This window comes from Rhagoletis zephyria, unplaced genomic scaffold (assembly GCF_001687245.7).
Source record: "Rhagoletis zephyria isolate East Lansing unplaced genomic scaffold, Rhagoletis_zephyria_1.1 Rzeph_scaffold_00254, whole genome shotgun sequence".
NCBI classification, from domain to species: Eukaryota; Metazoa; Arthropoda; class Insecta; order Diptera; family Tephritidae; genus Rhagoletis; species Rhagoletis zephyria.
In genome coordinates, this window is record NW_016157338.1 from 219,837 (window position 1) to 242,392 (window position 22,556).

General features: G+C 35.7%; 1 protein-coding gene across 1 annotated transcript in view; it reads right to left on the reverse strand.

The window, feature by feature from the left end:
• Positions 1–517: 517 nt before the first annotated feature.
• The window catches only part of LOC108358424 (retinal homeobox protein Rx-like), a 122,051-nt gene continuing 100,012 nt past the window's right edge, over positions 518–22,556 (reverse strand). The window contains exons 5-7 of the mRNA XM_017609753.1: positions 11,304–11,493; positions 1,574–2,201; positions 518–1,436 (exon numbers count right to left, since the gene is read on the reverse strand). Of these exons, the coding sequence (XP_017465242.1) occupies positions 1,046–1,436; positions 1,574–2,201; positions 11,304–11,493 (1,209 nt within the window). The 3' untranslated portion in view covers positions 518–1,045. The remainder of the gene's footprint in view (positions 1,437–1,573; positions 2,202–11,303; positions 11,494–22,556) is intronic.

Sequence of the window (22,556 nt, forward strand, 5' to 3'; positions counted from 1 at the left end):
GGTGCCTTTTTTATGCAGAACAGCTGGTAAGTTTGTTGATGGGGTTAGTGACTTTACTAAACTGCTTTACCAACTTACGAAATGAACCATTTTATGAGAACTATTTTACGCGGACATATTTATGCGACTTTTTTTACGCTGGGTTGCAGTACTTGCTGCGCACTTCTGCGCGCCTAGTAAATTTGCCGAAAATTTCCAGTCGAAGCGATCGATGCCGGGGGTGGTTCAAAAAGTGCTGCTTGGAATTTTATGTTAATTTTTGCGAATTAATCGCAATATGGGTATTAAATGAAAGGAGATGGAAAATTCTATATGTTGCAAATAGTTTCAAATTGATTCGGGGAAGTTTGCTGAAATTGTATGTATAAAATATAAAAAAGAAATGAATATTGAAAAAATAAATATGTTTTTATAAAAAAAAATCAAATTAAGTTTATATACTTGCCTCTGTAGCACAAAAAAAAAAAATTTTGTCTATAAATATTTTTATTGTTAATTGTTATTGTTTTTTTTTTTAAATGTAGTTAAAATATTTATGTATATATGTGTATTAGAAAGGAGCTTCATATTCAATTTTGCCCCATCTAAAATAACTTATTTTAGGTTAAAAACATTTTTTGAGCTTTTAATGAAATATATTTCTTTCTCAGCTTTCTAAGATATTTTAAAAGTAAACTGTGCCGACAATAAAAAATCTGGAATAGTGATTATACAAATGCATATGTACAAACATACATACATACATATGTAGAAATTTGATTTTTAAATTTTTGTGCCTTAAGAATTTACCGCTAGATTTTAAAATTTAATTTTTACAAACCTTTATACATTCTTTTTCCACATTTTCGCTTTAGCTCTTAAAACTATGATTATATCATTTTATGTGTATTTTTTAAAAACTAATTTTTCATAATTAAGCTAAAATATGCTTAAAAAATTTTCGAATAAATAAATTCGTTTTTTTATGTAAAAACTGCCCTGCATATGCAAGCTTCGTCGAAAGTTGGACATATTATTGCTTAGACTGCAGGGTTGCAATTCACTGCTACAAATCACAGGACATGCGCTCCAACTTCAGCTGGTGTTGTTGTTGTTGGTGCATAGTGGGCAAACAAAAATCCATATTGCTGTTGTTGTTGTTATTGCCACTATTGTTGCTATTATTCGCATTGCAAATGCTGGCAAAATCAATGGGTGAGCATTGCCCGTCCGAATCGTCAACAATTTTTATGGTTTCATTGCTGTTGCGGTTGTTGTTGCTGTTGGTTAGCATATTATTGGACCGATTCGAAGCGGAGACACTGGCAGCCGCCGCCGCAACATTATTGCTGGCTTGAAAACCAGCAAAAGAACGCACTTGCAGAAAGAGACCGCTGTTGAGAAGACGAGCCTGATGCTCCTGAGCTTTGGCGCGCAGACAGGCGATGGAGTTGTTTCTGTGAAAAAAAAGATAGAGAGGAGATTAGCGCTCTTCGAAAAAATTTTGCTACTTTTTATTAAAATGATTAGCAATTTAGGATTATAAAAGCTTTCGGCAAGCTCAAAGTTCACAAACTTGATGTTCAACACGCACCTAAAAGTATCCGGATCATGTTCAAGCGTCGCATACGGTCCCACAGCACCCGCCGCATGCGCATGATGATGCAGTCCACTTGCAGCACCCATAGCGGACCCAGCTGCTGCTGCGCCAACACCACCACCACCACCACCACTACCACCACTGCCTCCAGCACCACTAGCCGCAGCTGCCGCCGCTGCAGCTGCTACGGCCGTATTCATAATCATGTGGAAATCTTTGCTGGTGGCCGCACCAGCGCTGGCATTGGCGGCATCCAAGAGGGGATGATAGCAGGGTTGAGCGGTTGGCGGTGGTAATGCCGCTGCTTGCTGTTGATAAAAACTACGCTGATGTTGTTGCAAAGGTGACAATTGCCGGGCATGCGTTGTCGGCGGCGAGGGGCTGCTCAGGTCAATGTGCGGCGACGATGATGAAGCGGTAGTTGCTGTGGGTGTGGTCGCGCTGGAGGAGGTTTGTTGGCGTTCGCGCGTCGGTGCAGGTGAGACGACATTCAACGATTCGGTGGAAGAGGTGAGGCGACGTGATTCATCGTTGGATTTCGAACCGGCGGAGTCTTCGTGATCGCTAACGCCGGAATCATCCCTCAATGTTTGTTGAGCTTCTATCGATTTGCGGTGCATGCCTGGAGAGGAGAAAGAAGATGAAAGTCGAATTGATGAGAATTTTGGACTGGCTAGTTTGGATGATAAGTAGTTGGGAATAGTACTCGAGGAGCTAAAAGACTTTTTGCGACCAATAATAGCTAGGTAGAAGTAGAAAAATTAATTAAAAGTTCGTCATTCTACGATGAAATATGAAGAGATAAAGTTCTTGCTAAGCGTGTACGCTCTGCTATCTGTGGAAGACATGCTTTTTATGAGTTACTAAAACCCTATAATTTTCCCTTTCAAAAATTTTGTCAATCCCGATTAATGCACACTCCAAGTCCATGAAGTCACCATTGTAACGGCGGGTTCGGTAGCCAAGCAAGTAAGTGCCACGAAGCCAACTGGTAGTGGGTAAGGAACTTCTTTTTGGAAACCTTACCCCTTCTGTGTTTAATGCCATTTATCAAGCCATTGACTTTCATATATTTCGGGGTGAGTTTTGAAGTGATTAAAGGACTGACCCATGCCGTAAGTGCGCCTTGGCTGCCTTATCAGACATGTAAACTATAGTCTCTTCTTCGCAACGAAGTCCATACGGTGCAACAGCGACCATCTCGATTGATAAACCAGCCCTGCCAAGAAGCACAACGCAAGGATAGGTTCTCTCTCCCCTTATATGAAACCTGGCAAAAAATAATTTGCTGCTGAGCTCACAGGCCACGGGTTGCCAGGTCTTAGCGGAGGCATTGTGGTTGGACCACATAAATGGCTTAGATATTGTAGCAAGCTGGTCGGAGGCAAGCAGTCGAGACACCAATCCAGCAGACGTTATGGTTAGCCTCAAAATTAACACTGTATTACCACAACTCTATCCCCTTTGTTGAATGGTGTCTCAAAGTCTCCAGCGGACGAAGTTAGTTATTTATTTGGGAATCATATTGAACAGGAAGTCTACCTGGAGACGATATACGCCCGTAAGAATTCTGTTGGTAAAGAAGTAGTGACATGGATCGGCCTATTATGTTCTACGGTACCACAGGAGAAGGAAAACCTCAGAGAAAATGTATACTAGAGGAACACGGTGGCTCTCTATGCAGCCAAGAGAATGTTGCGTAACAGATGAGGTTTAAACCAAAAATTGTGTACTGGATGTACACAGTTATAGCCCGACTCATAATCTCTTACGGGGCGCTGGTCTGGTGGCCAGCCCTTACTAAGTGTTACTTTATCGAAAACTCAGCTGCTAACAGCGCCGTCAGACTGGCTGCCCTGGGGTTCTGTAATCATAGACTGTTCGGCCACGGTTTCATCCTAGACGCATCACCGTATGACCTGGGTTCACCGCAAACCCCGTACGAAATTCCCAAGCCGCAGTGAATGGAATCAAGGAAAGGTCGAGTTCTTGCAGGGCTTAACTGTCTTTACGGATGGGTCAAAGATGGACTGCGCAGTTGGTGCAGGGATTTTCGTTGAACAATATAACCTAAAGTTATCCTTCCGCCTACCAGACTATGCAAGCATTTTCCAGAACGAAACGTTTGCTATTAAGGGGAGGCAGGCACTCTCTTCTACCTCTGTTAGATCTCAACTAGTGGTTGAATGTAGGAGATAGCTGACCTACATGTCTGATCAATACGAAATTACCCTAATATGGGTCCCAGGACATAGGAATATTTAAGGAAACGAGTTAGTGGACGAACTAGCAAAGAGCGGCTCCACACTGAATTTGTCCCACGCGGAGAACGTGGGCGCCTCGCTAAGGGAGATTAAGACTAAAATTACCGAAACTTAATCACTCAACGTCCAAGCAGAGGCGGAACTGTATAGGATCTTACATGATTACCCGATAGTTCTGGGTATCCTACGACCCACTTAAAACCAAAGCTATATTGGGAATGAGCAAGGAAGATGCGTACAAATTTACTGCAGTGTGTACACCCTCGTAAGGATGAGGTTAAAGACACTCGGCAAACCATTCCTGCAGAATATTTCAGAGTGCAGCTGCCTTTCTTCGTATGACGCCGCCAAATGACTGTAGGTTGCACGAGTTGTGGAATCAAAATGGCAAACTTGCTTATTGCTTGCAGCCACTTAAACCAACCAACCGACCAAACAGGGGCTACTAACCTTTATAGTGAGCTACAAGCGAATAGCAAAGCAGTCTGTGCTAAGTACTAAAGGACTTTTTCCCAGGTAGGTTTTCAAGTTTATCTGTTTTTTAAATAAAAATTATTTTCTGAAAAAAAAAATGTATTTGAAGGGAAGATACATTTTAAAACCTACTTGGAAAAAACCTGGTTAGGTGCTCTTAACAAATGGAAGGATGCGAAACTTTTCTTTCCAAAAAATAGCATACTGACGTTAGCTATTGAAAACGACTTCACCACAAGAGTTCCAACGAAATGAGAATGGAAAGAAGATTCGGTACTGAAAAGACAATCGCACACTACTATGTCTAGATATCGATAGGTGGGTGGCGGTGCTTTGGATTGCTAGACCATTGCAGCTTATTTCAAGCTGGACTTTCAGCTATGCCCTTTTAACTGTGTTTTTGATAGTCAAGTCGCCACTAAATCTCTAGAAAGCTTTGCAATGTCGTCAAAACCCGCAATAAAATGTAAGAATACCTTAAACGAACTGACACAAATTTCTTCGAATTGGCAAACAAAAGATGGGGTGCCAGAACGAATGTGTGGAGTAGCACGCCAAACCTAACTGGCTAACAATAGAACCCACGGTCTTATAAATTTGCAACATTCTCAAACCCGGCTTTCCGGCGAATAACTAGTACTCGTGTTGCAGCTGTCGTGACGATGGAAGAATCGAGAGCATCCAACACTTTCTTTGCCACCGCCTGGGTCTGATCACATTTAGGACTTTTCGAATGCTCATGTGTTGCACCTAAACTGGACGAAAATCTCCATATGAGTACCCATTACCGGTATGCCTACTGCAAGAGCAGGTCTGTTGAAAGGGCCCTACACACGGTCGTTGAGAGTATCGAGCAGACTTTTTCGCAGATGGAATTCGCGGTGGATGCCTTACTTGATATCGAGGCTTTTAATAATGTTTTATCTGAGGCTATAGCCAGATCCCTAAATAAGCTAGAGGTCGGAGCCGACCTCGTCAGGTATATTTACCGCTTGCTTTGCAACAGAACTGTCGCGGAAGGGCAGCGCTTAAATCCGGAGATGTGTGAGCAGAGATACCCCGCAAGGAGGGGTTCTTTCACCGCTTACTTTGGGTCATTGGCGTTAACGACCTCTCGGTTGCTTTGGAAATAAGTGGCTGTGGTGTGGGTTACAGGGTTACTTGAACTTAGTTGAGGGGGCTGTCGCTGGGCGCGCCGCAGTAAGGCTAAGTGGGATGGGCTTCAAGTTGCCTCGAACTACGGGCACTCTAGTATTCTTAAAGACTTCGGGTTTCTACCGATTAGGTAGGTGGAGGTGTCTACTTCAGCCTGAAATTTAGGTTAACGGATCACTGCAGCGTCTTCCAAGCAAAGGTGACCGCAAAAGAAGACTTCAGATTGATTGCTCTCTAATGAATATTTATTCTGACAGCCAGGCAGCTATCAAGGCTCTTGGCTCCGTGACGGTGCGTTCGAGAACGGTGAAATAGTGTCTGAATTCATTATCGGCCGAATCGGATAACCGTAGGTGTCGTCATTCGCCCGGAATAATTTTTTGTGCATTTAATGAGGTTCTAAAAACACTTGGAAAATATTATTCGACTAAAAATAGTCTACGTGGAAAACAAGTTTGAAGATCGTAGAAGGATCTACTTTATTGGTGGCTATGCATAGCAAATAATTACATCTCCCTGCTAAGCTTTTGGAAACTCGCCACAAGCACAGCTACCACATGTGCCACCAATTGAAAGCCTTAACTGCATTCTTAATGTCTTATTATTGCTTTCTAATTAGAAGAATTGTCTATTAAGTACATACATACATACATAAGTACATATATATATATACATACACTGCATGCACTTACAAACATACATACATATATTCCCTTTTCAATGCTTTCTTCACCTACACCCCCCTCCAACGCGTCATTGACAACTTGAAAGTAATTTTAATTGAAATTATCAAAGCGATTAAGGACATAAATTAAAGGCAGCAGAAAATTAAAAATTGGTAGCAGATTTCAAAAGGAAACGTAAGCAAACGAAATCAAGAGAATGAAGCATTGAAATGTGAATGAACATTTGCGGTGGGTGCTGGGCGATGGGCGGCTAGGCGGGTTGAATGTTTTGACAGCAGTTAATAAATAAAACGAAATTAAAATTGCCATTTTAAATCCACGTTAAGCCACTTGAAATTAACAAAAACATACAAACGCACATAAATACATACATATACATACATATGTATATAGAAACTCATAATACGAAATATATTAAGGCATAGACAGACACGCAGGCGAACAATCAGTTTGTGAATGAAGTGGGCTTTCTAAGTAGTTCTATACGTGGGGCGTATGTAGCAGGACCGTGAGATGGACATATGGCGTGCGTTGACTGGATTAAGTAGGCAAGTAGCCTAAGCGCGTACTACAAACACTTGGATGTTGTGGGAAGAAATTGGTTAGGGGTGTAATTGGTAGTGGTTGACTTGGCAGAGCAGAACGCAAGCGCACCCAATTGCGAGGCAAATAGATAAAAACATAACTAATAGGATCAGCTGGGGATTAACGCTATAACAATGGGTTTTGGGCGCCAGAATGATTTATTTTTAAACTCGGTAATTTTTTTTTAAATTTCTCATTTAACTAATATAATTTAAGCCCATTTCATGCCCTTTTTAATTTATTTTTATTTTAAATTATTTTATTACTTTAACTTATTTTTATTTTTAATTATTTTATTTCATTTATTTCCGATTTTATTTTATTTTGTTTATTTATTTTTCTATTTAATTTAAATTTGGTAAATTAAATTTTTTACTTATTATTATTTTATTTTTTATTTCACCTTCAATAATTATGTTATCTTTTTTTATTTTATTTTACGTATGTATAATTCAGACATATTTTTTTATTAAATTTTTACTTTGTTTTATTTTTATTATTTTTTATTCAATTTAATTTTTACTGTACTTTATTTGCATTATATTTTATATTTTTTATTATATTATTATTATTATTTTAATTCTTTTTATTATTTTCTATTCTATTTAATTTTTACTGTACTTTTTTGCATTATATTTTATTTTATTTTATTATTTTTTATATGTTTCACGCTTTATTTTGTATTCTGTTTATCTCATTTTATTTAATTATACATACATATGTATATATTACATTTTTGATTTCATTTTATTTTGTTGTTATTTGGTTTTTTGTTTAATAACAATTTAGGTGTTTTATTTTTTTTTGAAATTTTTAATTATATGTACTATTTTATTTTACTTTATTTTTTGTTCACAATTTAATTTAATGAGATTTTTTTTATACCTATAATTTTTTATTCTATTTCATTTTTTTCGAGAAAGTTTATTAGCTTAACGCTCGTGAATTTATTTATTTTATTTCATCTCATTGTTATAATATAGCCTTATTTATTTAATTTTTGAAATTATTTTTATAACAAATTATTTTATATTAAATTATATTTCACTTTGCATTTAAGTAATTTTTGCGTTTACTTTATTTTATATTTTATGTATAACGTTTCTTATTTTTATTACTTCTTTTTTATTTTAATTTTTTGATTTTTTCCATAAATATGTATTTTTATGCTCGGTGAAATAATTTACTTTATTCTTCTCATTCAGTATAATTTAATCTCATTTATTTAATTTTTGTATTTATTTTTATTAAAAACTATTTTATTCAACAATTTTATTGTGCTTGCGGCCATTTCCAATGAAAAATGTTTGTGGAAACAGAACAATAATTTGCAGAAGATAGAAGTTATAGCTGCTATTTCGGAGATCACTACATCTCCTCATCAGACTTCTTCAACGCGGTCACTGGGATATGAACCATCGAGTTCGGAATTGAAAGCCGTGGTGTACCATTGTAATAAGCCATAAATATAAAAAAAGAATAAAATAAATTATTTTATATTAAATTATATTTCACTTTTTGTTTGGTTAGTTTTTTAATCTATTTTATTTTCTATTTTGTAAATTTTTTTATTTTTATTACTATTTTTGGTTTTATTTTTATACGTAAGCTTTTTAAACCTTTTAATTGCATTTTTTCTCAACACTTTTAATGCTGTTCTACTTTATTGATTTAACTATTTTATTTTATCATATCATATTATCATTTATTATATCATTCTTGTTAATTTTTTATTATTTTTTATTTCAATGGTTCTATTTTATTTTGTATTCTCCTTATTTTTTTTCTTAATTATTTTATTTATTTAATTTTTCATTTAATTTTGCTTTGTACCATATAGTTTACTTTTTACTTAATTTCCTCTTATTTAATTTTGTTCAGTTTTTGTTTAATTGTATTTCATTTAATTTTTTTAATAAATTTTTTTCTTTAATTATTTAATTTTTTTACAACATTGTTTTAACTTTAGTATTTAATAATAATAATCCCATTCCCGCCCATCCGCACGAGGGGCACAGTCCGCATTACGTACGGAAACCAATATTCCCAAATTTTTGCGCCGAGTCACGATAGGCAGGAGTTTGTTAAGTGTCGAGATCTAAAATTGTTCAGCTACAGAACTAAATTCATCAGCCGATTTTATGTCTTTATTTCAATGATTCATTTATTGAGAGAGGACAGCATCGATTTCTTAATGCTGAAAAGCGAATCTTATATATCAAACGTGCTGGAATGAGAGTTAAAATCCTGGCATAAGCAACAGAGTGGGTCGTGCAATTCAAAATTAGTTTTACAAGCTTTCAGAAATAGGGGACAAAAGCGTCTTGATACCCGGGAGGAAACATTAAGGCTACCTTCGCCCAGAAGAAGCGGACTTGAAATCGAGCCTGTCAGTAATTTAACTATAAATATTGTACCAAGCATTTGCCTGCGATTGGAAAGTGTAGGAAGCTTAATAAGTTTAATCGGTTCAGAATTTATTATTTTTTTCTTATTTACTTTCTTATTATATTTAATTTATTAATTTACTATTATTTTTTGATCTTTTATTATTATTTGTTTATGTTTTTATGACGCTGATGTTACTTTATTTTATCGTTTTGTATTTGGGGTATTCACAACGGTATTGTTGTGTGTCGTAAACTTCAAACAGCTATTATTATTATTTTTTTGATTAGTTTTTTATTTCGAAATATCTTATGAAATATTTATATAAACCCCGTATTATAAATTTTCACATTGCTAAAAAATAGTTGGTCAAAATTTACATATTTAACCGTTACGACACTTTCGACATCGTTGTGAATTCCTACATTTTTAATTTCATTTTACTTTCTATTAAACATTTGCACTTTGCTTTAGTCGTTATACAAGTTTTTATTTCATATGCTATTTCATTTTTTATATATTTTTTAATTTAAAAATTGTTTTTAATTGTATTTTATTTTAATAACCGACTTCAAAAAAATGAGGAGGTTATCAATTCGTCGGAATATTTTGAATATTACCGCATAACTTTGGACCACGTTAACCGATTTCGATAATTCTTCGGAATAAGGCACCTCAAGGATGGTTTGGTTTAGATTAGATCATTGGATCATTAAATAATTAATGGTACTCCTAAATTTTTATTCGAGAATTGAAGTCGGTTGTGTTTATTGCTTAAAATTACTTGTATTTATTTTTTAATTTATTTTATATTTTATATTGCTCTATGTTATACTATTGTATTTTGATTTATTTATTTATATTTTTGTTTTTTTTTCAATGTAATTTAATTTTATTGTTTTATTTAATTTTTATTTTTCATTTTATTTTATTTTACTTTATTCCATCTTATCCTATTTTATTTTGTTTTATGGTTTATTTGTTTATTTTTAAATTTTATATCTTTTTAAAATAATTAATTTTTTTTATTAACAAAATTTGTTTGTATGTATTTTATCTAGAAAACGGGACCAACCTCATCTTATCGATCTAGCACGTCCAGTTTTTGAGAAAAAAGCTGTTGAAGTGTAGAAAACTGGCAAATTTCAAAAAAAAGTTAAAAACAGAATTTGGGCGTAGTCTTTCCGAAAAAAATACGTATTAATGAAAATCCAATTCATCAGTTTTTTTCTCAAAAACTAGACGTGTTAGAAAAATGTTGTAAATGCACTTCAAAACAGCATAAAAACATCTATAAGATGAGGTCGGTCCCGCTTGTGAGATATAATACGACCGAATTTTGTTGAACCGTGTTATTTTTTAACTTTTTTGGTATATTTTATTTTATTCCATTTTAAGTTTGTAATTTCATTTCAAAGGTCTGGCATTCGTATTGCATGCTTAGTTGTTGTTGTTACTCGTTCCGTTTATTGTCGTTCTTTGGCATTTATTAAGCGATTATTAACAATAAAGGGATCAAGTTAGCGTATAATGAGTACAATGAGCTGGAATCGCAAAAGCACGTACCTACTTACGATACATCCATATTATAGAAAAACGAATACATAGTAAAGGCAAGTGGGAGGAATAACAAAATCAAACAGATAATAACGTCCTGTCGATGAAGAGCGCATTTTAACTGCGCGCCGCAGAATTTTCACCCCTCTAAAGTGCCGCACAAGCACCTTTCCATAGGCGATTAAATTTTTTCGCTTTTCATTGCTGTTGTTGTTCTACCAGTTGCTTTTCACCCTTCTTTTAGACAGACGATTGTCTATTGAATATTTTATGCGACCAAGTGTCTATCTGTGGCTAATCCGCAAAGTCATTTTCACTAATTCAGTAAAGATGCGTTAGAAATGCTTCGCAGCGGTTAAGTGAGGGGTTGTGGCATCATATCCGTAATAAATATTATGAACATATGACGCAAATCGGCAACGACATGAATTCGTCATGCACTTCAAATATGTTCACAATTTTAGAATTTCTTGTTTTTATGAGTTTGACTTTTTTCAAAATTAATTTCCTATAAATGATGCTAATTTTTAAAAGGCTACTTAACTAATTTGTTATTATATCAGCTACATTGTCAGTAATAATAAAAAAGTAAATATGATAAATTTTTGCATTTACTTTCCGTCTCCATACCTAGTAGCCATGGTGCCACTGAGTCGTTTTCTTTTGCCGATTTTATAATTGTTTCTGGCAGTGGCAACGAATGGCGCACCATCGCTCCATAGAGTCCATACTCGGCCATTATGGTGCTGCGTCCCCAACATTTCTCCGTTTTACGCCATTTGGCACGACGGTTTTGAAACCAAACCTGAAAATGGATAAAAAAAAAAATGAAAAGAGTTTTGTAGTCAAAGGTTTTGATAATACTTATGTAGTAGTAATTTGAAAAATATTTAGTTAAATACACAAATATACTTAAGTAAATGTCATGATAATAACCTTAAACGAAAGTCTTAAGGCCGAGGCGACGCAATGAGCGACAAAACGGCGAGCGGCATTTCTGTATGGCGCCGCTTTGCCGGTCATTGCGTGGTCTCGACCTAAGGCATTCTTTGTTGCAACCAGAAGCATAGCAAGTTTGGCCGCACATCTGTCGCTAAAATAAGTATTCACATAAAGTATCAATTCAGGTTTATGGTTGCTTGGCTTTACGAGATGTTTCGGAACCTGGACCTAACTCCAAGGTGCTCAAAAGTAGCGAGGATCAAATCAATGCGTTGCTCCACGCGCCGAAGTTTAAGCTTTATCGGCACCAATCGGTTACAGGGAACGGACACATTAACCAACCTGGTATGAGTTAAGACCTATCTAAAACCTCTGCCTTACTTTGAGATCGCTAAACGGTTGAAATGCAGCTCTTTATTGAGCTGACACAAGCCAATTCTACCACCACGATAGTCCCCACACCAGTAGGTCTGGTCGCGTTGCAAGAGCATCGTACCACCAGCTGAGCGTTCATACAGTTGGAAGCAGGTAGCCAGGGGCTGAACCCTCATTCACACTCGACATTCCGATTAAAGGGAACCACTCTACTCACATCCAAACACACATCAGTCCAAATACGGACCAGTCAACACGGGGAGCTAGTCCTCCGTGAGAGCCCTACGAATGTAACCTGCTGTCTCGGACAAGCGCCCCCTTCCTGTTTCCCCGCGCATAGAGCACCAAAATCTTGGCTACGCTTAGAGTGTACTCATACATATGTATGTCAAACGATCATTTGAACAATATCCGACTATTCCTTACACATGCATCTAAAAGCCTTTTGTACTACAGATTCCCTTTATTCACGTCATGGTCGGATAATCATGCATTTAAAGGCTGTAGCACGCTGTGTAAGCAAAGAGTCAGGAGACGGAGTACCTAAAAACAACTATAAGCGTCCGTCGAAATATTGCGGCATACAGTCTAGCAATATCACCAGCATAAGCTACGAAGAGACCTCGATATACCTACATACATATAAAACGAAGGGCGCGGCACCCGAGGCCCAAATCAATGCACACGATGCGGTCCCCTTGCTCTACGATTGCCTGCAGCTGCTATTTTACACCCAACAAGTGTGAGGTGAAACAAATTCGTCAATTGAGCCTTATACCTGAGTGAGCCCCATTCGACCGGACAACCCTTGAATGACTCGGTGACAACCTGTCATTCCACCTCAACACCAGGTATCCAACTGTGGACACTTTCAAGAAGTTGCTAGCCAAACTATCCTAAATCCAACCGTAACTGACCTTTCACTGAAAGCAAAAGAAGGAATGCGAATGCGAGTTCTGGATCATACTATAGGAAGTTTTTGTTGTTGTAACAGCAGTGCATAACCCGCCGGAGTTTCGTTACGATTCATCTTCATCCTCCGATTCTGCAAGCCTGATGCCAAGAAAGCAGGCGACGCACAGTGCCGCGACTCCATACAAATGATGGACAAAAATAGAAGGAGTGGTCAGAATTGGCTGAAACTTCACACCTAGAAGTATTATGCCCCTCTAATTTCAAAAATGAAATCGGTTTTTCTGTACCGGTTACTTCTTTCGAGAAAACCGAGTTTTTCTTGCATTTTTATATGAAAATAGTCATTGTGGACATGTGTTGATATAAGTGGAAGGAGGCATCAGAATGGGCTGAAACTTTACACCTGAAAGGACTATATCACGGCAATTTAAGAAAAAAAAACGTTTTTCAGCATCTGTTACCATTTAATTAAAAAAAATTTTTTTTTACAATTTTATAAAAAGGTAAAATAACTCATAATCATCGTAGACATATGTTTATAAAAACCGAAATAGTATTCAGAACTTGTTGAAACTTTACACCTAAAAGGACTAAGCCATGCTTATTTCAAAAATGAAATCGATTTTTCGGTACCGGGTACCCATTAAAAAAAAAAAAATTTTTTTTACATTACTATATGAAAGACAAATAAGGCATAATCATTGCTGATTGTGGTGTTTACGAAAACAGGAAGGAGTCGTCAGAATTTATTGAAACTTTACATCTGAAGTGTCTATATTACTCTAATTTTAAGAAAGTAATCGGTTTTTTTGTAACGGGTACCCATTAAAAAAACACCGAGTTTTTGCACATGATTATTTAAAAATGAAATATGGCATATCATTGTTGCTAAGTGTTCAGAAAAATAGTCTTAATAGTCAAAATTCGTCTAAACTTTACTTCCTAAGTGAATACATTATGGTAATTTGAAAAATTAAGTCGGTTTTCCTTACATGTTAACCTTTAGAAAAAAAAATTCTTTTGATTTCATTTAAAATAAAGCATAATCACTGTTAAGTAAGTAAGTAATAATAGCTGTTATATGGTAATAACATATAATATGTTAATAAAAACCGAACTAGTTGTTATAATCACTCAGTTTCAGAGTCCTCAGAAGAGGAGGAAGTGATCACTGATTCAAATGATTCCATGCTTTTGTCTGCTTCGTCACTTTCAACAATGTATTTATTAAAGCTGAGATCAGAACCCTTTAAATATTTGTTTCTCTGTTTTATATTTCTTTTAAATGCAACTAATGGATCTGACGATAATATCAAACGAGTCATTAAATCCGTATTGCTTTGTACTCTTCCAGTTTTTCGAGAATGATTAAGCCGATATTTTCTTATGTTTTTGTGTGAACATTCTAAGGCTTCTTCTGATAATGAACCTGATAAAATAGGTGGAAATACAGATTAAGAAAATAAATGAAAACATAGCTTTAAAATCATTACCTATTGGTAAATCAAAGTATTTAATTACATCACATCCATGTACTAAAACTTTATGCACTGAACTTGGCCTGTTATACCAACCATAATTTCTAAGGTATAACTCTCTTGTTTCGTTCAACAAAACACTAAACTCTTGGGTTTTTATTTGTTTTCCACAAGAGAGGACTCTTAGCACCAGAGAAAAATTATGGATTAGAGACTTATCCAGACGAGTAATTTCTGCGGCAACGTCAATATTTTCAAAAAAACGTCGAGCTGTGTTTCCATCATTTGTTGTTCCAAACCCTTGCTTGACTTGGTCAATTATCAAACCTGTTTTAATTTTGAACTCTTTTTGGATACGGGCTTTAGTTTCAATAAATTTAGCCTTATTTTCCATTCTGACTTGCCATGTCTTAAAAGGCAGACGGTAGGCTATGTGTAATAGACATTCAAAGAATCGAATCCAGCAATGGAGGGTTGATAACCCAAATTTATAATGATCTGGATTTGGTATTTTGTTTTGTTCAATATTATTCATTTCTGTTGGGCTTGCATGACATATGAAACATCTGCTTGAGGAATTGGTGTTTGTTAAAACATTAGCTACTGCACCGTCAATCATAGTGCAATGCATGATGTAGGAAACTTCAGCAATTCCCTTCTTATTTTTAAAAATATCACATTCCAAATCATTAATCATCTGAATTATTTTATTATATTCTGAATGAATTACCGCCTTTCCTTCTTTCGTATAAACGAATTTCACTGGTCTACAGAACAGCGTAGAAGAGGGAGTTCGGTTGACCCATATTTCATTACCTGATGAGGAATCGATGAGCCTTAAAATGTGAAAAAATTTGGAAAATAGAGAATAGATACATAAGAAAATAATTGATTTTATACGAACTTAAGTGGTAACAAAGCAATTACGAAAATAAATTCATCTGAGAGGTCTTCCGCGGAGAATTTTTGCTTATATCGACTGTGGCCAGAACTGCCATCCATTCCCCATTTACATATAAGTGAAAGTTTGCCCACTGGGTGTTTGTCTGCACAAACTTCTAAGATGTGTTTGGATGTAATATGTACAAGAGCCTTTAAATTAACTTCTGCTGAAGTTTCCGTCGCTTCTATATGTGGTACTAAACTTTGTTTTAATTGGTTTAACGCATACGTGCTTGGGAAAAAATCCGCATGTATATTGTTAGCAACTTTGCGTAGTCTATTATATTTTTCTTCCGATAAATCTAAATCTAAACACAAGGCCAGCGCTTCAAAGGGTTCAAGACACTTCTTTATAGTGTTATCAGGCTTCGTTTCATTTTTTGTTACTTTCCGTGCTGCATAAGTAATTTCTTCCGCACTATGTTCTTCAAGTATTTTACTAACCTTTCGCAATTTTTGATATGTCAAATACAATTTATTCATGAAATTTTGAACTCGCGTTGAGCAACATTTTCCACTAATAGTAAAACGTTGAAATTTTTGCACAGGTAATGTAATTACTTAGGTGAACAAAATTATAAAAAGACTCAATCAAAAAAAAAAAAATATAAAAAAATTGGACCTCCCTGATGTGCATACATTTGTACTATCATTTTCGCAAGCTGTTTTTGTTTGCTGCTTAAGCAAAATAGTACTCTTTATGCAGATGAAGAGTAATAGGTATGTTATTTATTTTTATTTTCTTTTTGTTCGCCTTTCGTCTAATCATTGGGCGCTGTAAGGTGTCTCGATTGCATTTATTTCCTTACCCGAATTGGTTAACATATTATTTGTAAACTGGTGTCATTGCTCTATATATATATATATATATGTATATATATATATATGTAAATCTTCGTATACCTTTGTTTTTGGCTCCCATACCGTGATGCATATTTAAGTATTTTAATTAGCTGATAATTTTTTTCATTTCAAAGCACCCTGTACCTCTTAATTTTTTTTTTGGCACTTTTAGCTTTAATTCAACACCTTATTTTTGAAAAGCGAACCAAAAATTTAGATCTTAGGGCATTCAGAAAAAGTATTGTAAATATAGATCAGCTAAAATAATACCAAAAAAAGGCATTTAGTCACTTTTTCAAAATTGAAAATTTTCAAATATTGGAAAAAGTTGGAAGAGATTTCGATTGTTTCTGTTAGTAGAAGGTCCAAACTACCATAACCAAAAAAAAAATTTCACGAACTTTCAAGATGTTTTTTTTTTTTTGTCTCCAAAGTTTACCAATTTTCGGATTTTGGTATGTTTAATCATATATTTATTTATTAATAAAAAAAAAATATTTGTATAAATGTTTTTTCCATGAACCATACTTTTTTTGGTTTGTCGCATATATCTTTATCAAAGTGCAAAAGTTGATCTTGCTAGGAATAAAAATGTATTTTTAACAAATTTTTAACTGCGACCACTTTTATGTGCGAATCGCCGAAATGAAATGGTATGTAGAAAATAGGTGTACTTTGAGGGGGTGTGTGAGGCTGAAAGTTGTTTTTATCACAAAATAACTTATGAACTTCTCTTAGTTGGAGATTTAGCTGTAACTTGACATCAAAACATCTAAGTTTCAAGACAGTCGATTTTTGTATTTTTGTCCACCTTCGCGGCACTGTGCGACGTCGATGAGCGAAGTTCTTAAGTTGTCGTGTTGGATGTGCTCGCGAAGAGGTTTTGGTTATTGAGTGGACCCTGCCCGCATGCTGGGCAGGTGTTTGCCACTTCTAAGCTTAATCGAGACAGGTAGCTGCTGGGGATGTGGTAGAGTGTACCTTGTCACTCTCGGCTGTTCTGCTTCCTCGATGTTGATAGGCGGCGGTTGACCACCCAGGACGATGTTGTCTTTACGAGTGCTGAGAGTCTTGCTGCCTGCATCGCTGTTAAGATTGTTGAGCGCTGCTCTGAATCGCCCGCGCGTCGAGCGGATGGTCTATGCACGGATCGCTTGGGGTCTTAAGTCGCGGAGATGATGCTCACATGCTGGGTGCCGATCGTTTCGAACCAAAGCATTGTTAGGGTGGCTGCTACGATGACATCCCACGGGAAATTGCTTCGATAACATGATGTTGTGTTCATTCACCGCCAACATCAGCCTTTCTTCATGGAGGTGATGCTCGGACTAGATGAGATAACAGCCTGTGCCCGTACGTAGAGCTGCAGAGTTTGCCACTGACCGATCGTTCGCTGGGTCTCCTTGTCGGCTCCCAAATGGTGCTGCCGGCTAGCGACTTGAGGTCTTTGAGCTAGGCTCGCAGTTTGTTGCCAAACATCACTCCCTGGATTTTGGGGTGTTTAACCGTCGGTATCTAGAGAGTCGCTAAGTTTGGATGTACAATTTTTGATCACTTCAAAGCTATGGGGACCGTGTGTTGGCATTGTATCCCACAATGTTGTCTTCCAAGGCGCCCAAAGTTTCCAGTTTGGTTTATAAATCAATGACTCCGCTTAACTCCAGTGAAAGTAATCAACAGGCGTCACTCCATATCGGTGGCCATAGTCACTGACCCATTTCGAGAAAATCGGCGCTCACCAAATGATTCCTTCTATAAGCTTTTCTTAATAATTTTGGGGAATATTTTTTCACGTGAAATTCGCAACAAGGCAGAATATATTCAGTAATTCAGCTATGATGTTTTGTATGTCTGGTATTCCATATTTGAACGCATTGTTCAATTTAACGAGTATCGGTTAGTTGATTCCCCGGTTAATTGGACCAAAAATTTTGCAATTTTTGAAATGCAATTTAGCGGGGAAAACTATATCAAATAAAAGAAAAATGCTGTAGAATTAAAAATAATACATTTTTTGTGCATCAGTACGAAAACGTATTGAAAATGTCCTGTTAAAGTTTGATCCTTGAATATCATAGAAATTTCGCAATAGGTATCTACTTATTTTTGAAAAAAAAAAAAAATTAATTAAACAGGGAATTTTCAATACCAGCTCATCTTTGCGAACCAAGAAAACTTTTTTTTTCGTGACACGGTGTAATCATCGTTCGCTAACTTTATTCAACTTTGAACTTTAATAATTGATAAATTTACAGTACATTTCGCTCATAAGTTATTCAAAAAATCTAAAACGAAATATTAACCAGCATTATTTTGCAAATGTCTGTAGATCTTAAATGTCCTTTCGATATTTAATAGTCATTTATCATATCTACTTGCAGGAGCGCACATTGGTTGTCTGACAGACAAGTGAGTAGACAGCATCCTTCATCCTCAAACATATGTACATACATAAATCCTTACGCCAACTAAGATTTCCAACAAATGCATTCTCGCATGCGCAGGCCATAATTCACATTCACATTCACAGTGAGGAATGCCTTTTAACAAATTATGTAAATTTTTCCACAATCGTTTTGGCCAACTGAGCGTCAACACACAATCACGTCAAGCTATGTAAGTAAAAGGATAAGCAGCTGCAAATCCCAAACGTTTAGCGGACGCTTTTGACTTCCACACAGCAAATCGCAGCAGACTAACGAAGCATGATTTTTTGTTGTGTAGTGAAGTGAAGTGAAGTGAAGCTGTAGAGGTACTAAGTAAAGTGGCAGGCAATATTTTCATATTCACTAGATTTCTAAGTATATATATTTTTCAATATTTTTAAAGTAAAAAAAAAACCTAAAATGTAAATACATACTTATGTATATTACGAAAAACGAGTAGAGGAAAACACGAGTTGGTGAAGGAGGCATACTTTTTGGCAAGTAAAAGTGAAATTGAAATAGTTGAGCGCACAGCCAAAAAGCAAGTGCCAGATGTACATAAATATGTACTACTTCCACAAACAAAGTACAAGCCAAGTGTTTACCCATTCACCAGTTGGCATTCAAAGCAAGGGTTCTTCTTTTTTACGGCCCGCTACACTTCATAACTAATAGCCGAACTAAGCGATTTGATGGACCAGAAAAATGATGACTTCTTCTACGTCCATGTCTCATGCTACCCAGTCGATCTTTAGCGTTGTGGGAGGGTTGTTTTGGCGCGTTTTCATTGTGTTTTTTTTGTTGTTCGTTTTTGTTTTTTATTGTCTTCTTTTATTTTCGCATTAGTTTGGGTTGTTCTGTTTACAGCAAATGTCCTTTATGGTGTGAAACGATGAAGAAGCATGCTTTTTGGGGGTTAAATCTTGGACAGCTTAATGGTTTGATGAAGCTTCAATATTTGTGTGGAAGATTGAGCAATGAGCAATGCTTTTTTTGTTTTGCGGTATATTTAGTATTAAATGTCTTGGTAGCTCTTTTTTACGAGCACCAAATGTTGTTATAAACTACTTTTGATTAAACAATGAGCATATGACCCTGAGCGCTGAAAACGGCCATGGCCAATCTCGACTTAATTTTATTATTGGTCCTAATCTGAAAAAGTGCGCCTCGTTGAAAAAAATATTAATCTAAAGCCTATGATAAGAGCCCAAATTACTTGATATAACATCCATCGTACTAGTTATGGAATCCGAGTTGAACTTTATTTGACTAGGTTAGTTAGTCTAGGGCTTGTAGCATTATTCTGCGGAAGTTCAGAATCTTTCTCTATAAACCAATCATTCAGGGATCATACTGACTAATTTGATTTGGAGACAAACCAGTTTTGATGGAGGCTGTGACATCTTCGATGAAATTTTTTCGTTCATCCCGGCTCTGAATTTATTCTTATGCTTTCTATTCTTGGAAGTAAAGACAATAGATGATTAACAGCTCAACCTAATATTACCGGCGTGAGTTTTTCTACACACGCGAGCAAGTTTTTCACTTTGTGTGTGCAAGTTTCGCTGTGGGCTTGTGGCAATTTTAAATTTAAGTGGCCAAAAAAAGTCAGTGGTAGCCAAATCTAGCCACCAAAGAGCTAAAACGGCAACACTGTAACTGATGTTCCTTTATAAAAAATATATGCAATGTAATTATATTAATTTCATTTCATTTAGTGCAAAATTATTGATACAATAAGAGATTTGTTATTTAGATAGCGAAACTCATAATTATACAACACTAGCAGACACGGCGAACTTCGTCCCGCCCAAAATAAATTTTTTGTACACGGTCAAAAATTTGGGTTTAATTTTTAACCGCGCTGGGACTACTGCTTTTTTTAATATTTTAGAGTCTACATTTTAAACCAGTCAATAGTTTTAAGCAATTTTTAATATATTGTGGTTTAAATTTTAGTCCAAAAAGTTCGTGGTTTAAAAATCAAACCAAAATGTTTTAATTCTAGTTTCTAGGTTTCATATATAGAAAATTTGGTTTATAATATAAACCGAAATAGAAAATGTTTGCACACAGCGAAATGTGGTGTTGATTCAAACTCAACATATGAAAGCACATTTACATGCGTGGCTGTAGTTGAGTGTGCAAAGCTTCTTGATACAATTGGCTGCTACTAAGGCTGTCCGAGTTCAATCCCCATCAGACGGAGCATGAAATTTAATTTTTATTTTTTATTCTTAATTATGAAAATGTTTGGGTTTAAAATTTAAACCGAACTGTTTGAATTCTAAACCCAAACTTTGTGCCCCCTTTTTTTTTAAATTTAGAAGGTTTGTATTTGAAACTGAATTTATGTAGTTTGGTCATATATGTAGTCCAAAAAGTTTAAAATTAAAACCGAAATTTTTAACCGTGTATTGAAACATTTTGGTCCAGCATTTTAACCAAGAGTTCACGTTCATGATTTTTAGTGACGCATTTGTCTTCTAATTTTACGGTTTGGTGGTTGTCAGAAGGCATATTTGCCGTCTTAAATAACTTAGCAAAACTGTACATGCATACAAAGATACGTAATAGTTTCAGTGCGTTTGAAAGGCGCCACGTCCCCTTTTCAAATAACCCCAATTTTCTCTAAGAGCATGGGATTGATTTCATATATCTCTATACCATTTTCGAATAATTTACCATGGGAGGTGCCACGTCCCCTTTTTCCAATAGCCCCAACTTTTCTTCATGACCAGTCGCTATGAACTTCCCTCAATGCTTTAAATTTACGAGCTTCATACAAGTTTTCATTTAACGAGTATAAATCCACATTGAAGAAGGCTTCGAATTCCTATTGGGACGTTATACAATTTTGTATTATGACCGTGGTCTTGCTTATCATTTGAAGTTTGAGACGCAAGTGCCTAACTAAATATGTATGTACATACACATATCTATTTAAATGTGTAGCTTATACATATGTACAGACATATATGCACATAAAATGCATTGAATTGGTTAAATGTTGTGGAAGACAATCTAATTTGGTCACTAAAAGCTGTGACAGACGGCAAAGCTTATGCATATAATCTGGCATACATATGCGCATAATAATTTTGACCTCACAGACGGCAGTTATGCGGATAAACGAGCCGCAAGGTCGTGGGTTCGAGTCCCACGGCCAATTAAATTTTCATTTTTTTTTTATATATTTTTTTTCATTCTTTTTTTTATAAGTTCTATATTTTTTTTACGTTGCTTTCAGTTAGTTGTTGTTGACTTTTTATTAAAATTCAACTCTAAAAATTTAAATTAACTGATAGTAAAATAAAAAAAAGTGATATAAAATAAAGCAAATGAAAACAAAATAAAGGAACATTAAATATATAGATCAAATAAAATAAAAAAAATAAAAACAAAAAAAAATTTCGCAATCGCTCCAACCGAGGATCGAACCTGGCAGCTACGGGCTTGTATCCCGTAACTTTTACCACTCGGCTACTGCGGACGCGGAACACGCGCGCTTTGTTTGCTTACTTGTAGAAAAGACAACAGCTGACCAGTGTTGTCAACGAAAACTGCCCGGATCCGAGTTAATTCCCAAAAATTTCGTGCATTTGTTCGGCTGCTTATGCGCATATTAAAGAGGAAAATGCATGAGTCAAAGCAAATAAAGGCTGGTTATGCAAATAATCGAGCCCGTTTGTCTACCGTATAATATGCGAATATTTGAATATTATTTGCTATTTTGCCATTAAACATTAAATGCCTGCAAGTCTTTGGAGTATTAAATATGTTGTAAGTGCCTAGCAAGAGTGAACGGCTTCAAATTGGATAACAGCTTATTTTTAGTTACGTACACTTACATACATACATAAGTAACATTTTGGAGGTTTATGATCAGAATTTTACTACACACTTCCATCTACTGTCGTTTTTGGCTTTTCTTGCTCAATTTTTTT